This window comes from Mizuhopecten yessoensis, unplaced genomic scaffold (genome assembly GCF_002113885.1).
Source record: "Mizuhopecten yessoensis strain PY_sf001 unplaced genomic scaffold, ASM211388v2 scaffold716015, whole genome shotgun sequence".
NCBI lineage: Eukaryota > Metazoa > Mollusca > Bivalvia > Pectinida > Pectinidae > Mizuhopecten > Mizuhopecten yessoensis.
This window is the reverse complement of record NW_018479905.1, coordinates 68,933-86,080: the sequence shown is the minus strand read 5'-3', so window position 1 is coordinate 86,080 and position 17,148 is coordinate 68,933. Positions and strand designations below refer to the sequence as shown.

General features: G+C 35.4%; 2 protein-coding genes across 3 annotated transcripts in view; one reads left to right on the top strand and one right to left on the bottom strand.

The window, feature by feature from the left end:
* Nucleotides 1-3,060: 3,060 nt before the first annotated feature.
* LOC110441526 (proteasome subunit alpha type-6-like) lies at nt 3,061-13,911 on the bottom strand. The gene is made up of 7 exons (XM_021484699.1): nt 13,745-13,911; nt 11,687-11,781; nt 8,006-8,087; nt 6,577-6,732; nt 5,693-5,871; nt 4,522-4,616; nt 3,061-3,623 (listed from the first exon to the last, which is right to left on the bottom strand). Exons 1-7 carry the CDS (start codon nt 13,818-13,820, stop codon nt 3,566-3,568), a joined length of 741 nt encoding a protein of 246 aa, XP_021340374.1. The 5' UTR covers nt 13,821-13,911; the 3' UTR covers nt 3,061-3,565.
* Nucleotides 13,912-14,125: 214 nt separating this feature from the next.
* LOC110441525 (adenosine 3'-phospho 5'-phosphosulfate transporter 1-like) overlaps nt 14,126-17,148 on the top strand; it is a 17,186-nt gene continuing 14,163 nt past the window's right edge. Inside the window, exon 1 of one of the 2 annotated variants that reach the window (XM_021484698.1) lies at nt 14,126-14,199. Coding sequence is in view for 1 of the 2 variants with exons in the window: in XM_021484697.1 (XP_021340372.1) it covers nt 14,308-14,336 (29 nt within the window). In the remaining variant the exon portion in view is untranslated. The other variant, XM_021484697.1, reaches the window with a different exon arrangement.

Genomic DNA, 17,148 nt, shown 5'->3' with positions numbered 1-17,148 from the left:
GGACCAAGGGGAACCTACATATGAAACTATCAAAATCCAAGATGGCTACCTGTCGGCCATGTTGTTTATCCGATCAGTCTCAAAAGTTGCACTGCACAGCTAGGGACCAAGGGGAACCTACATATAAAATTTGAGAAAGAGGCCTCTGGTACTTCTTGAGAAATAGCGATAACAAACTTTCACTATCAAAATCAAAGATGGCTGCCTGTCGGCCATGTTGTTTATCCGATAAGTCTCAAAAGTTGCCCTACACAGCTTAGGACCAAGGGGAACCTACATATAAAATATGAAATAGTTTCAATAGGGAATGGGGCAAACTTCCACAGAGAAAAAAACTGGCTTGAATTTCCCTCACCTTTGTGTAATTCCTATGGAAATTTTGCAACCATGGAATTTTGGGGGATGGGTTTGGGATTTGGGTAGGGTAGAAGAGAATGATTCTTCTAGATATGTAAAGATACAAAACTGGTTAACTACTTGGAAATGAGGACAGGTGTACCTATAAAGGTATACAGAACATGTGTATATATTATCTCTCCACACCTTTTCAGTTATCACCAGTTTCACCAGTCTTTTAGAAACAGAGTATTAGTAAGGACATGTCCACAAGTCAATTATGTTTATCATTTGTAATATACACCATTGTATGCGGCCCCGTGAGAAGAGTTTTGGTGTACATCTCTCTAACTACACGAATATAAGACACTGATCCCGAAAGCGAGTATGAAATTCAATGATAGTCTCAATCAACTAAAGGTTTACTTGGAGGACAGTTTCGCCAGGCCCATGAACACATTCTCATTTTTTTTTAAAATTTGTTTGCTAGAACCGACAGAGATATCCGTTCACTTCAACTTAAGTTGTTAGCTCAACTGGCCTTCGGACCAGGTGAGCTTTTGGCATGGTGCGGCGTCTGTCGTCAACATTTTATTTTAAGCAACTTCTAAATTACCACAAGGCACAGGCTGATGATATTTGGCCAGTAGCATGCTGGGATGAAGGGCTACCAAGTTTGTTCAAATGAATGACCTTGACCCACTTTCAAGGTCACAGGGGTCAAATGTCTTAAAATCTTCGAACAACTTCTTCTCAATAACCAAAAGGACAAGGGTACTGATATTTGGCCTGTAGCATGCTGGGATTAAGGGCTACCAAGTTTGTTCAAATAAATTACCTTGACCCACTGTCAAGGTCACAGGGGTCAAATATATTAAAATCTTCAAAGACTTCTTCTCAACAGCTAAAAGGCCCAGGGTACTGATATTGGTCCTGTAACATGCTGGGATGAAGGGCTACCAAGTTTGTTCGAGTGAGTGACCTTGACCAACTTTTAAGGTCACAAGCTTAAGTGTCATATGTCTTAAAATCTTCAAACAACTTCTTCTCAATAACCAAAAGGCCAAGGGAACTGATATACGGCCTGTAGCATGCTGGGATGAAGGACCGCCAAGTTTGTTCAAATGAATGACCTTGACCATCTTTCAAGGTCACAATGGTCAAATGTCTTAAAATCTTCGAACGACTTCTTCTTAATAACCAAAAGGCCCAGGGAACTGATATTTTGCCTTTAGCATGCTGGGATTAAGGGTTACCAAGTTTGTTCAAATGAATGACCTTGACTCACTTTCAGAGTCACAGGGGTCAAATATATTAAAATCTTCAAACGACTTCTTCTCAATAGCTAAAAGGCCCAGGGTACTGATATTGGTCCTGTAACATGCTGGGATGGAGGGCTACCAAGTTTGTTGAAGTGAGTGACCTTGACCAACTTTTAAGGTCACAAGCTTAAGTGTCATATGTCTTAAAATCTTCAAACAACTTCTTCTCAATAACCAAAAGGCCCAGGGTACTAAAATTGGGTCTGTAGCATGCTGGGTTGAAGAGCTACCAAGTTTGTTCAAATGAATGACCTTGACCCACTTTCAACCTAATGTCCTTCTTTGACATTCAAGGTTACAGGCGTCATATGTTTAAATCTTTCAATAGGTTCTTATGAATCAAATACTGATAATCTGCCTGTAGCTGTATTTTAGTCCACTTTTAAGATTACAAGTGTGAGATTAATACCAGATGAGCGATGCAGGCCCATTGGGCCATTTGTAGTTGGCAAACTTCGAACAAGGTTACTGTGAAGCGGTACATAATACGCCCGTCACCATTGGATGAGCAGTTGCTTGTATCGTTGATATATACAAACTGTTTGTGAATAATTGATGTTAGAAAAATAATTCAACATACTTGGTAGATCAAAGCAATAAAACATATTGGAATGCATGTAGTATTGCATTTATAAAACCAAGGGGAATAAGTCTATAAATTATGGTCAAATAATTGTGATTACACTCACCGATTCAGAGGGCATAACTCGGAAAATGGTGGTTATCGAAGTTTGAACTTAATACGTTGAAAATTACTCGGATATTGAGCGGACACCATATTTTGGCAATTGAAGAAAGGGGCATAAATCCGTAAATTAGTCAAATAATGGTAGTTATCAAACACATAAAGCTTTTATGGTTATTAACCTTTCTGTGAAGTTTGAATTTAATCCATTGAAAAATATTTCAGCAATTGAATAAAGGGACAAAACTCTGTAAATTACACACAGACTATGGTGATTATGGAACTCATCCTAGCTTTCATGGTATTATATATTACCTTCCTATGAAGTTTGTAGTTAATCCGTTGGATATAACTTGAGATATCAAGCGGACACCCTTTCAGCAATTGAACAAAGGGGTATAACTCCATAAATTACAGTCAGGTAATGGTGGTTATCAGAATTGTCCAAGCTTTCATGGTAATTAACCTTCCAATGAAGTTTGAAGTTAATCTGTTGATAATTACTCAAATATTGAGCGGATTAAAGGGGCGTAACTCTGTAAATATTAGGTGGATAATGGTGGTTATCAAAATTTTAAGAGGTTTCGTGGTGATTTACCTTCTTTTGGACGTGAGAATAAAAACTGAAACTTTTCAACAGGATTTCAATATATACTTATAAATAGATAACATGAATTGCAATAATTTCATTAAATAAGAAAAAGCAAAGCAATTAAATACAAATTGACACATTTAATTAGATCATTCAACAATATAATACATTCTTTTCATGAAATGAAACTGATGTACAGCAAGTTAAATAACATGCTTGTAACTAACGAATCCACCTCTCTTTTCATTGCTCACCAAAGAATTCTTATCATTTGACAAGTTATGAGAAATTTTGTATCTAGGAAACATTGTAGAACCCTACTAGAGATAATGTTATTAGTAAATAAATAGTTGTTAACCTTTACCTAGATATTTACTGAACTTGTTTATCAACCTTGTTGACAGTATTTTATAATTATTTTATACAGAACAATATCACAAACATTTGTTACATAGCACTATTGTAAGTTTTCCTTGTAGGAGCACTTATATGTTGTCAGAAAATGTGTCTCAAGAAAGTAATGGTGATGGGTGATGTCACATCCAGAAGAGGTTTGTTCCATTAGTTTCTCTGAAGAGAAGTACTTCAAAATTGTGAAAAATTGTTCAGATGTAAAGAAGTGATGTTGTGTTAATCTTTCTCTGCTATGGCTACAAGGTGTGCATCTTTTTCATCCTCTGTCAAAGCCCTGAAAAATTATAATGTATTTTTTTTGATATACCATACACAATAAAGAACAATCTGTAATATCTTAATAATAGTGGCCTACTGTATTTATCATCCTGTGTCAAAACTCTGAACAATTATATCATTATTTAAAATTAAATATAACATTAAAAATTAAGAAACATCTATGACATTTTGATAATACCAGCCTGCTTCAACCTAATTGTGAGCACATATTGCTAATTGAAAAATATAACAGAGTTATCGAAGACAAAATTTGCATTTAAAATTGTCATGCTATTTCAGTTCAAAGGTATTGGCAAATTCTCTCACAGTAACTACAGGTTTCCTTACTCCCAACTCATTGGCTTATTCTGCAAGGAGTTGGTAAATAGTTTTGATTACCCACTAGTGGGCGTTATTTCATTGGTCAATTTTCTAATTATGACGTCAAGGAACAATGCTTTACGATATCATCTTTCATTTTGCTGTCATAGTTCATGGCAATTGTTTCGTCAATCAGAAACAGAAATAATGTATTCCCTAGAGAAACATTTGGTTAATAGAACAGCTGAACATTGTTGGGAGAAAAAAAGGTCCCCTAACTCATAATGGTTGATTATCATGTTTTATGATATGTTATGTTACCTCATGTTAGTTACTTTTCAAATTGTACAAAGACACTTGTTAAACCGTGTCTTTGTACAATTTGAAAAATAACAAACTAGAGTAAGAGAAACATGATAACCAACCATTATATCATTATAATACTTTTTTTCATAAAACAGTTTTCCCTTACTTTCTCTTCCTTTCAAATTTGGAATAAAATCCCTCACAGTTAAACATGTCTGGGACCATGTACAAAATGTACAACCATTGTCTCTACTAACAATATACTTTAGTTATATCAGAGTAAGTACCTGAATTTAGGATGTTCTGTTGTTACAACTCCAACTTCAATTTCTGAGGACTTGAAGTCCGCTGATAACACAGTTGATAGGCATGTTATTGCAATCTGCAAATAAAAGAACAATCAACTCTGTATAAATGTTTTCTCATTTCATTCTACCTTTTTTGCTTCTGCTTACTTCTACTATCTCACTAAATATTAACTCTTACAAACTTGGCCTAATTCTACTCTCTTACAAATAGAAACTTGAGCATATTTGGCTTACTGCTTCTCTCATACTAAATATAAACTCAAGCAGACTTGGCAGATTTCTACTTTATAGCTTAATATAAACTCATGGAGATTTGGCTTACTCCTACTGTCTCACTAAATTAACCTCAATCTGACTTTGCCTACTTCTTCTCTCTTACCATATTTCTAATTTCTCCTGTAACTACTATATATTTCCTCACTCCAAACTAATAAGATAAACTCCTAGGAGACAGTAAACATTTTTGATTGGGTGACCTTAACAATATTTTGCGCAGTTATCATCAAATGAGATGTCGCAATTCATAGCAATAACAGTAACCCTTTTAAAAAGAAACAGAAATAATGCTTATCCAAATAAAAGATTTGGTTTTCTAGATAGGGGCCGGGGTGGACAAGTGGTTAAGGCGTCTGACATTCTGACACACTAGCCCTCCACCACTGGGTCGCAGGTTCGAGGCCTACTTGGGGCAGTCGCCAGGTACTGGCCGTCGGTCGGTGGTGATTCTCCGGGAACTATGGCTTTCCTCCAACATCAAAACCTGGCATGTCCTTAAATGACCATAGCTGTTAATAGGACGTAAAACACAAACAAACCAAACCAAGTTTTCTAGTTATATGAACTTTATTGGAGTAAAAGGTCTCCAAACTCTTTTTGGTTTGTTATCATGTTTACCTAGCTCTCATTAGTAAATTTTCAAATTGTAAAAGACACTCAGTGTTTTTACACAATCTGAAAAGTAACCAACTCGGGTTAGATAAACAGGATTCCCAGCCATCCCTCATTGGGGAACCTCTATGTCCCACTAAATATAAACTCTAAATTACATAGATCACTTTTAATGTCTCACTAAATATAAACTCCAACAAATTTGGCTTACTTCTACTCTTTCACTAATGACTGAACAAAAACCCTAACAAACTTGGCTTACTTCTACTGCTTCATTATATGTAAATTCCTGCTTCTTCTTGACTTTCTTCTCCAGAAAGCTGTTGGCCTCTAGTTGTTTCACTCCAGCTGATGTAGCCTTGTACCCACAGAAGTAGCCAGCAGGATCACACTTGTATATCTGTGCTCCGCTTTCTTCATCATAGCCCAATAAGATCATACCTGTAATCATATGCAAATTGACAGGCATAGGTAGTATAAATCCCACATGTAATTGTTTATATTTGTTCTTATTCATGACAATTTTTAGATTACAATTCTAACAAAACACTAACCTGATGTTCACCAGTAAATATGAGTCTGCTGTTAAATTATGTGATGTTGTTGTTTTACAAAGATGAACATAAGTCATAGTTTTTTGTTTCAAATTCACTCTGAATGAACTTTCTATCAATTACAGTGTATATCTGTTAATTGTGTTTCTTACCAGACGATATCTGCATTTGATAATTGGCTACTTTCTGCTTTATGATAGAGTTAAAAAGACAGTGAATTTAATTGATATCAAGACTAGGTAAATACTGAAGCAGTTGCTTTGTGAATATACCTGCTTGAATATCAAAATAGATCTGAGCTGATATAAGCTTTCACAGTGATCATGCAATCTAATATTGAAGAGGAGATTGCTGTGTCCAGTATTTGGATCACCTCTGATCCTACTTTTTGTAAAATAAAATAGGCCATGGTTCCATAGCATAACTAAATCACACTGAGTTTTATCTTGACCTTACACTTAATAATGTGATTAAGTTGTTTTCAGGGTGAATTGATGATCATTTATACAACAGTGTAGGAAACATTTCAGTACCAGACACAAAAAGTGAAAATAAGAACAGAATACAGCATAAAAAGAACTAGATTACTTACTGCATCCTAATGGCCTCATTTCAGCACTCTGTGTGTAGACTTGGGAAATGTCCCCTATCCGCTTACATAGTATGTCCACAGGGATTTCATAACCATAGTTATACTTCCATTTAGCTGCCTCGTACCTGGCTCTCTGTACCTGTGAGCGACTGTCCGCTGTAAACAAGATAAATCCCGCGTTGTGAGAAGCACGTAACAAAATTGTCTTTGAACGTAAATCTTATTTACTATGAATTTTTCTTTCTGGTTTCAAATATAACTTTTATGCCCCAAATAAGAGCAAAATATACAAAACGTGTTTATTTTCATAAATGTACATATATACAGCTGGTATATCATAAAAACAAGACAACAAAAGATCCTAGAAGGATTTTGGCACCCACCATCAAAGGAACTTATCTTATCTACAATAGATGACATCTTACTTCCTTTGCTCTATGTTTTCCTTACAAGTACCACATGTACTATACCCATTTCAATTTGCCACAATGGCAAATGTTACTGTACACGATAGAGACATGCAATCGACAGACAGACGATGAGTAATTTGAATAACCCACCACCTGATGATGGAGGCCTAAAACGAGACATGTACATATCTATATGCACTTTGAAATAAAACAGCAATAATTCCCATGCAGACAGACATCTAAATGTTCCACTATTTAAAATATCTGTTCAATTACATATTATAATACTCCTCAAAGAGGCTTTAAATCATGCTTATTATATACACCAATTGTGAGTCATACACAGTCAAATGAATTTAGAGACAAATTCCATTATCTGCAGTTGAAGAGACGAACAAAACAATATCCAAGTGTTCACCATAACCAAACAGGGCAGGGTATACCAGGTACACACAAGTTTGGTGCACAATGTAGAGATCAGACAATTTTAGTTTCTCATACCACAATTAAGTTGTGTTGTTAATATGAAAATTTATCAGCCACAATTAAGAGTTTTAACTTATAACATACATGTAGGTGTCAACCTCTGAAACCTCCAATGAGGGAGATCTCCCTCATTCCACATTTCAAGTGAGGGAGAAAGTGTGAAATGTGACAAAAAACTGCTTTGCTCAATTTATCTTTCCCTTTTTATGTATCAAAATAACTTTAAAAAGCATTCATTTGATTCAGACACACCAGTTATGATCATTACACACACTCTGCAGTAATAAGAATATCATTTGACCACAAAATTAAGACTTTGAGGTTATGTGATCATGAGTTTGGACTTGAATTAGGGAGTTTCAAGGGAGATTGGTCAATTTTGGTAAAAATGAGGGAGTCTTATAGTTCCCTCCTAACATTGAGGAAGGTTTGACAGCTATGTTAAACTGAATTATAATGAAGGAGGAAGACAAAATTAAAAGCTTTCTTTTAAATCCTCACGGGCAGTTTTCAGTGTTGACTCATGTACTTACCAACCATGCCAGTCATCACACATCCTATATTCTCCGTCAGCTGGAACAGGTGAGTGACAGAGTCAGCATCCAGCAACTTGTCCTGGGGAAAATAAGGTGAAACACATTTCCAGAATGTACACATGCAATATATTCGTGGTGTAAAATGGGTTTGGGGTTTTTTTCCGGAAAGGAGACTTTGTCTTTGTATAGTGGGAAAGAAAAGAAAAAAGGTGAGAAGAAAATGGACCAAAGTTCCCAGCAAATAACATCCACTAACATTGGTTTCTTAAACCTAAGATCTAACTTGAAATTGTTTTCATTAATTCAAATTTGTCATAGGGAGATTTAAATAACAGGAAGAATGTAAAAGGGGCTATTTGGTCAACTAACACCATTAAAATCAGTCAGATACTGAAAATATTGATCTTATAACGAAAGTTGATGTAGTTGATAAGTACATGTTCTGAAGTTTATGTCCAGTACATGTGGTCAGTTTTATTTCTTGGAAAAGCTGGTGATCAATATAGCTTTGACAAAAACAATACAATTTCTGTGCCTTTCAGTGAGAAAACAAAGTGCTTGTAAGCATGTATACCAAGCAGTCAACAACCCATTTAATTTCACACGTAACACTTTCTTGTCACAATTAACTCACACACTTCATCTCTACCTGCACTTGTATTCCAAAGAGGACAGTTATAGCAAACTAAATTGTGAATTTATCTTCTCATCTCAACTGGGAAGACAGTTTTGTTTACAACAAGAGGCCCATTGGGCTTGCATCACTCACCTGGCATTAATCACACACTTCTAACCTTAAAGGATTTGTGCAACAGTGGTCAAAAACGTGTCAAAATAATCTTTAAACTCATTTAAATAACCTTTTTTTTACGGGAATGTAATTCAACATTCCGATAATGTATAATTGTTTCGTTTATGGGGCGGAGAACACCAAGCTGGAGTTAATGAGCTCGCTGGTCACATGATCGCGTGACGTCATTATAGGACGAGGGTTTCCCCAAGCTATCCTTAGCCTCTCGCGTACTTGACCTTGGCTCACTTCGATATCCACTGAAAACCTCGTAAATTTATCAACAAACACCATGTCAGATACCGATAGCGATGTTCCTGAAGTTTGGGATGAGCTTGATATTTTACCCTACCAATTTGAACCCGCGAGAAAACACGTAGATCGAGTTACAGAAGAAATGTATTCGTCACAATCAGAGACTGACGAGTCTGATGACGGGGACGACCATGCCAGGGCACGAGACATCCAAACAGACAACATCGCATGGTATGTCACCTCAAGAAAATGAGAAATAAAATATAACTACTAGTACATGTTTTGTTGAAGAAATCGCAAACTTCCGATTTATGTCGAAATGATTGCCAAACCAGCAAAAGTTTTTCTCTTGATTCCCATTCTCCCTGCCCCACCCTAGGCCTAAATGCGGAAACGTTCAACATCTTTCATAAGCCAATTGAGGATTACCGATTTTAAATGTATTTTGTTTATAACAAAGAAAAGGGAAAAAAATGTTCACAGGAAAATACTTCATATGTGCATACATAATCACATATTTAATACGTCTTTTCGCGGAATCAGATTCAAAGCTAGATAAAAGATAAAGTATATGTGTATGTTTTGTTTTCATTTTTCGTACGTCATCACTGAAATACAAATAGATTGCAAAATTATTTCTTTTATACTTGTATATATATTTAGGCTAAAATAACCCATCCCTGGAGGGTATGTTTTTTTTAACTTGCAAAGGAATTTTTTTTCAAAGAATTACCTAAAAGTTACTATTTGGTTGAATGTTTTGTTCCTATTATCACAAAAATATAATTCAAAAAATAAAATTATATAGGATTATTTTTTTTTTAATCTTTTTATTTGCTGCATCTTGTAAATCTTTCAGCTGGGGAATTTTCAATGAAGTAAAAAGTCCCGAAAACCCGTCTGTATTTTCTTTCTCCAGCAGTGGAGTTTCCGGTATTGCGTCATCTTTCAGCTGTGCCCTCCGTGAAAAGTTCAATCCCAAACTCTCGAATTTCGAACTGTGGTTCTGGAACATGCCCATTGAAAAATGCACACTGCATAAGGGGGGATGATTTGTTGCTGTGAAGCTGGACCTTCGACAGTAATGTTCCCATGTCAATCTCTGTACGGGATTCTTCGGGAATTTGAAGAACGAAATTCCGCTTCCTTTCTTCAGTCTATTGGAACAACCAAGAGCCGCACAAAACACCATTTTACCAAATAAAAGTATACACCAACTTTCATTAAAAAAGTTACGTTGTCTTTCACAACAAGATTTCCTGTTTACGCTAACTCGGAGACTGTGATCAGCTGATATGATATGTAAACAAACAGTGTAATATGGCGGCGGCTTGATTTTTCGCGGACTATTATGATGTCACAAGGGAGTGGCCTCATTCCGGGTCACGAAATATGCATAAATGAGAGGTCAACTCATATGACCCAATAGTCGTGTCACTTCAATGTAACCAGACAACGCGTGCGGGATTGGGCGTTTTAATAAGGGTTTACAACACCACTTTTTTTATAATACAGAATTTTTATTTTTCGTTGCACAAATCCTTTAAATGATCTAAAATAAAGCTACAAAATATCTGTATTCATGATTAAAAGTCATTTAAAAGAACCTGTTAAAAGATTTAAAAGCATTTCACACTGTGACCTTGAAAGTTGAACAGGGTCATTATGTTGAACAAATTTGTTCATTTCAGGATGCAACTTGCAAAATATTCACCACCCTATTCTTTTGTAATATTCACCACCCTATTCTTTTGTTTATTGATATTAGGTCATTTAAATGTTTATACAAATTTGATCCCTGTGACCTTGAATATAAGTCAAGATCATTCATTTGAACAAACTTGGTAGCTCTTGATCCTAGCATGCTACTGACCAGATATCAACACTCTAGGCCTTATGGTTATTCAAAAGTCGTTTAAAGATTTTAACATATTTGACCCCTGTGACCTTGATCATGGGCGAAGGTCATTTATTTGAACAAACTTGGTAGTGCTTCACCCCAGCATGCTACTGGCAGATTATTATCTCCCTGGGCATTTGATTATTCAGATGAGGTTGTTTAAAGTTTTTAACATATCTGACCTCTGTGACCTTGAATATGGGTGAAGGTCATTCATTTGAACAAAATTGGTAGCCCTTCATCTCAGCATGCTACTAGCCAAATATCATCACCCTGGGCATTTTGGTTATTCAAAAAAAGTTTATTTAAATTTTTAACATATTTGACCCCTATGACCTTGAAATGGGTCAAAGTCATTCATTTGAACTTGGTAGCCCTTCATCCCAGCATGCTTCCGGCCAAATATCATCATCCTAGGCCTTTCGGTTATTAAGAAGAAGTTGTTTAAAGTAAAATATTGACGCCTGACTACGGATAACGCTGCACCACGGCATAAGCTCACTTGGCCCTTCGGGCCAGGTGAGCTAAAAACAGGAATATATTTCCAACTTCATTAAAAATAACGTTATATTTTCCTAATTCATGTAGGAATAGGCTGTTGTATTATTTAGGCTGAAAAATCACTGGCTTTAATAGTTTCACGGAATTCTTTATCTTTTAAGACAAAATCCATTAACAAGGTTACTACTTTGACTCAAATATAGACGCTATCAATAACTACTTAAATACTTACGGGTACTTTTTTCTGTGTGACAACAACTGCACTGTCTTTCCCTCTTACTGCTACCGATGTAAGCCCACCTTGGTTGATGGCTTTAAATGCATATTCTATAATAGCAAACACAAAATAAATCTTGGTTTAACACTGACCAATAAGGTAATCATTGTTCTATAAAAAGTTTGATCACTTGCAAAATTGTCAAATTTGCTAAAATAATATGTATGCATATGTATTTCATATATAAACAGAGATAACTACATATGTAGAAATGTATATAAGCCACAGGCTAACTAAAGACCCCCTCTGAAAAAACTGTTATTGTACATCATTTTTTTTTTAAAGGAATAGTTTAGAACTCATTTTAGACCATGTCTTTTACTTTGTCTTTTCACTCTGATGTATCATGTTATTACATATCATGTCCATGACCACAGTATCGTGGCATGTATTGTATCCTCATGTTTATGCATTGTTGCAGCCTTAAGTATAACTGATATGGAAATAACAAAAATCAAAAATAAATCACAATTCAGCAAAAAGATAATTGAAAATGACAAGCAGACAAAGATTTATAAATAATGGAGGTCTGTGGAAGGGGTATGAAGGGGTATACGTAATTCCTATTTTTGGTGTAATTGTTTGTCACATGTGTGTTAATTTACAGACATCACTAATGAGAAGAATCACACACTATTGTGCATGTTTCACATGTACACGTAAAGGTGGTTCACATCCTACAGGTAAATTCACCTGCACGGCAGAGTTCATCAATCATTGTTGATCCCAGGGAACTTTTAGGTGTGACTTTACTGATTTTTTTTCCAAAAAGAGCCTAATGACAGTTTTGTACAAACTTAGAAGCATCTCCTTATAGATAAAGGTGAATGATTTGAATATCAGTTCTGTTGACCTTCAAGACACAGGTACATACATGTTGACGGAAATTGAATTGATGGTTAAATGCAACGCCAAGATCATTTTCAGAGGCAACTTTGGTAATAATGTCTTTTCTTCGTTTTGCAATGTGATGTTAATTTACAGTGGATAACCAATACACACATATGCTTGCATTTTTTTTTTATTTAACTGCATCTTCCACATCTCTGTTCATTTGCAGATAATGTCCTGGTTGTTTGGAGGCTCTCGATTATCGTTGAGAGCCTTAGATATACCTTTCATTAACTTAGCTTCATCAGCAAACATTGGTAGTAAGGCTTGGACTAAATCTGGCATGAGGTTGATGAAAATTTTAAAAATATCGGCCCGAGATCATCCGGAACATTCCCCTGTGGGACACCACTGAGTGATTTCATGACAATCAAGAGAGTTCTCCATTAACACAAACATGCTGTTTAATGTCAGATAGAAAACTTTGTATCCAGTTTAATATATGCTATTTGATACCATACTTTTTCAATTTTAAGAACCTGTAGCTCTGTCAAAAGCCTAAATGACTACAAGTCAAGATATATAGCGTCAACATTAATGCCCTAATTCAATTATCTCCAGATGTAATTATGGAATAGCGGAACTGCACTGGGTCAATCGTCGTAATTAGCTCAATTGGTTAGAGCAACCGTCTAGAGTTTGGAAGGTCCCGAGTTCGAACCTCGGTCTTTCTCCTGTTACAACTGTGTTAAAACTACCTCAATTTACTGTGTCTCATGATTTTCCTTTATTTTTTTTTAACAGGGTATGGAGTGAATTTACTTGTTTTGGAGTCATTTTCCTTAACACTCTCGAAAAAAACCCGATTTCTTCTACAACTTGCAGTTGCAGTACGTGCGCAGCGACAACCAGTCAGGACACAGAAACAGGCTTTTCGGACAAAAATTATGTTAGGTTTCAAAAACCTTAGGGACATTATTCATAAAATCTAATTGAGAATCTAATAACCACCTAATTCTTCCAATAATAAAATAATATTTTAGATCTTCACTACTGTACTAGTACAGTATCTACCCAGTGGCGATTCCAGAGGGGTTTTGGGCTTCAGGAACCCCCCCCCCCCAAACGTATTTTCACAATTTACCTCAATTTTTCTCTATTAGATTTACATAGCGTCCTTACCAACTTGATACAGTCGTCCTTCTGGCGAAAAAATAGTAATGTGTCTATCAAAACCGGCACTACTGCCCCGCGACATATTTCGTGTTGTTTTTTTGTTGAGCCGGTGTGATTTTGCTAAAATTGTTTCGGCTAGCTCTGTATGCTGCGCAATAATACAAAATAATTGTATTTTCATTTTCCTTTTATCACATAATGTCATTCATAATGTTGGTTTTCTGGTGTCTTCTACTTGTCAAAACACGAAAAAATGAAATAATTGACGAAAATATCAAAGGAATAACCTAAAACTAATAATGTATATAGGTTTATATTTTGTGGTGTATACGTTTCCGAAAGTGCGCAAATATCCTAACGCCGTAGTTTCGAACCGGAAGTTGTACGGTAACTTCACCACACATCAATCATCACAGTAGGTCACAGCCATCAATCTGTCGTGTTCGAGGAAACATTAACAGGTATGCCATGTCAACAACATTACGTTCACGTGTTTTTGGATGCACCTTCTCTTTTCTTCCATATGGTTCATGTAATTTTCTATTTAGCATTTGCAGACATTGTCAATTATGTTGGATGTAAGGGTTATACGTCAACGGTAAGATGCCACGTCATGTATTGTGTTTTATGTTTACATTTGTTCTGAAGTTAATTGAAAAATGACATTTTGCATCACTAAACTTATGGTCACTGCTAATGGCGTGTTTAATCATTTAGAATTGTTGCAGTGCAACTGCTTGACACCTTGGACTGGAATGTTTTCAAAGAGTTGTAATCTGAAATGTTTTATGTCTGCATCATACATGTAGTTCATGAAAAACAAAATACCATAAAGTGTACTGTGAATTGTTAACAGGTCCAGTACACTCTGCCGATTGAGCTATATAGCTGTAAAGACCTATAATAGCTCTATTGACCTATCTGAAATAGGTCTTTTGAGCTATTTTCAAGTGATTTTCTTTTTTAAGGAAAACGGAACAAAGTCGCATTTAAAAGAAGATTGTATTATTAGGTTGATAACAAAAGACATTAAATATATGTATTCTTTTAAAAAAAAAATGATGTAAAGAAATCGGAAATTTCATATTTATGAAAAATGAAAATAAACATCTAAGTGTATGCTTTTTGTAGTCAACATTACCATTAACCTTATTGTTATATGCGACTTTGCTTTAATTTAATGAAATTTGAAATCTGAGAAAATATAGCTCAATACAGCTATAATTTATAGGTGTATATAGCTATATAGTTCTTTATAGCTATATAGCTCAATCAGCAGAGTGTACTGGACCTGGTTAATATGTACCATAAAAGTATATGGTTATGGTTTTAAACGTTCCTGAATGTAGACTAACAATTCATAGTACACTTTATGGTATTTTGCATGAAGACATAAAACAAGGGTAACAGATTGTTTCGCCCTTAATCCCCTTCCAGCTAAGGGTTGTTTTGCCCTAAATCCTGTTCGCCCTTGGTTGTTTCGCCCTAATTTTTTTTCATTTATACGCTAATGAAATAATTAATATTTAGAGATATCAACTTAACTTTTTGATAACTTTCTACATTGGTGTTGGGTATATTTCCTGTAGAAAAATATGCAACTGTGTGAGTGCGGCGTCAGCTTTTCATATTCTGCTAAAACTGCATAATCACAGGCTCAACAATTCTGATCGGTATCAGAATTTTGGTCAGTTTTAGCGGACCAAGCTTTTCACAGCTGCCGTTTGTCACACTCGCTTTAAAACAACACAAACACATTTTTTTTTATAAAATTGATTTTAATGATATGAAAGACTAAGTAGGCTTAATTTGTGACTTAAGCTACTAAAATTAAAAGAAAATACCAAACAATGTTTCGCCCTAATTTTTTTGTTTAAGGGCTAAACAACCTAAGGCGAACGGGATTTGGCCTAAACAACCCAGAACCTAAAACAAGTATATTCATACAGTAAATAGGCTGCTAAATGGAAATGGTTTCATAAAATGTATGTCGCCATTCTCTGGCAGTTGAAAGGATATGTATTTTATGTTACATTACATGGAAACACCACTTTATAAGGAATCGGGTTACTATATATTCCAAATTGGCATACAGTACACTTGTGATCACTTTCCATTCAAATTTTCAATTGATCCAAAGGGGTTTAACGTTAACTCTCAACAATGACAAAAAGTGGACTATTTTTATAATTTTGATTTAATGATTTTATTATTCATCTCAAAAAAATATAAAAATTGATCAGAGGCTCCATGTGATTTATCATTTCAAGAAAGAAATTAAATACCCTTCACTGACCACAGTATATTAATATCAACGATATCAAGTGAAAACATCTTCATTTCTGTCCCTACTTAGCATTGTGCTCATCTGTTGATTTGGAATTCTTAACATTTAATGTCATTAAGACTGAGTGTGTGTGGAAGCGAAATGCCATTCCCTATAAGCCTAATTAATATAAGCTGTACCATATTCATCTACTGATGGTTCACTAAACTGACAAAATGTCCCCTCTTTATATAAAAAGCTGACAGATTAGTATTGTTTGTAATGGGACTCAAACATTTTGAAAATTACTTTCAAGACTCCCGTGATCCTACAATAATTATGGATAAATGATTTAATAAATACATCTACAGGTACATGAACAATCCATTTAAACTATTGATCCTAAAGTCAATACACAAAATCACAAATTCATGATTTACTTGTTCTTAATTTCTTTGTGCATGTTGTGAAGGTATTGATTTTTGGGATGGTATCATAAATATAGGTCACAGGGATTGTGCAGGGCTTCATCACGTTCCCCACTTTGTCAGTTCATTAAATGAACATGATTCCCAATTGAAAACGGGCCCCATTTTTCCACATGAATTCTGAAAGAAATGTGATTCCAGACCAAAATTTACTTACATTTTTACATAGGTTCACTCAATGCCATACTTCCTACATCTATATATGGGTAATGATGTGTTTTACACTACAGCAGTGACTTTTGCAGATTTTTAGCCCACCATCATCTGATGGTGGGCTATTCGAATCACCCTGCGTCCAAGGTCCGTCGTCCATCCGTAAACAATTCTTTGTTGTCGCTATTTCTCAAGAAGTACTAGAGGGATCTTTCTCAAATTTTATATATAGGTTCCCCTTGGTCCTTAGCTGTGCGAGCAACCTTTGAGACTGATCGGATAAACAACATGGCCGACAGGCAGCCATCTTTTATTTTGATATTGAAAGTTTGTTATCGCTATTTCTCAAGAAGTACCAGAGGGATCTTTCTCAAATTTTATATGTAGGTTCCCCTTGGCCCTTAGCTGTGCAGGGCAACTTTTGAGACTGATCGGATAAACAACATGGCCGACAGGCAGCCATCTTTTATTTTGATATTGAAAGTTTGTTATCGCTATTTCTC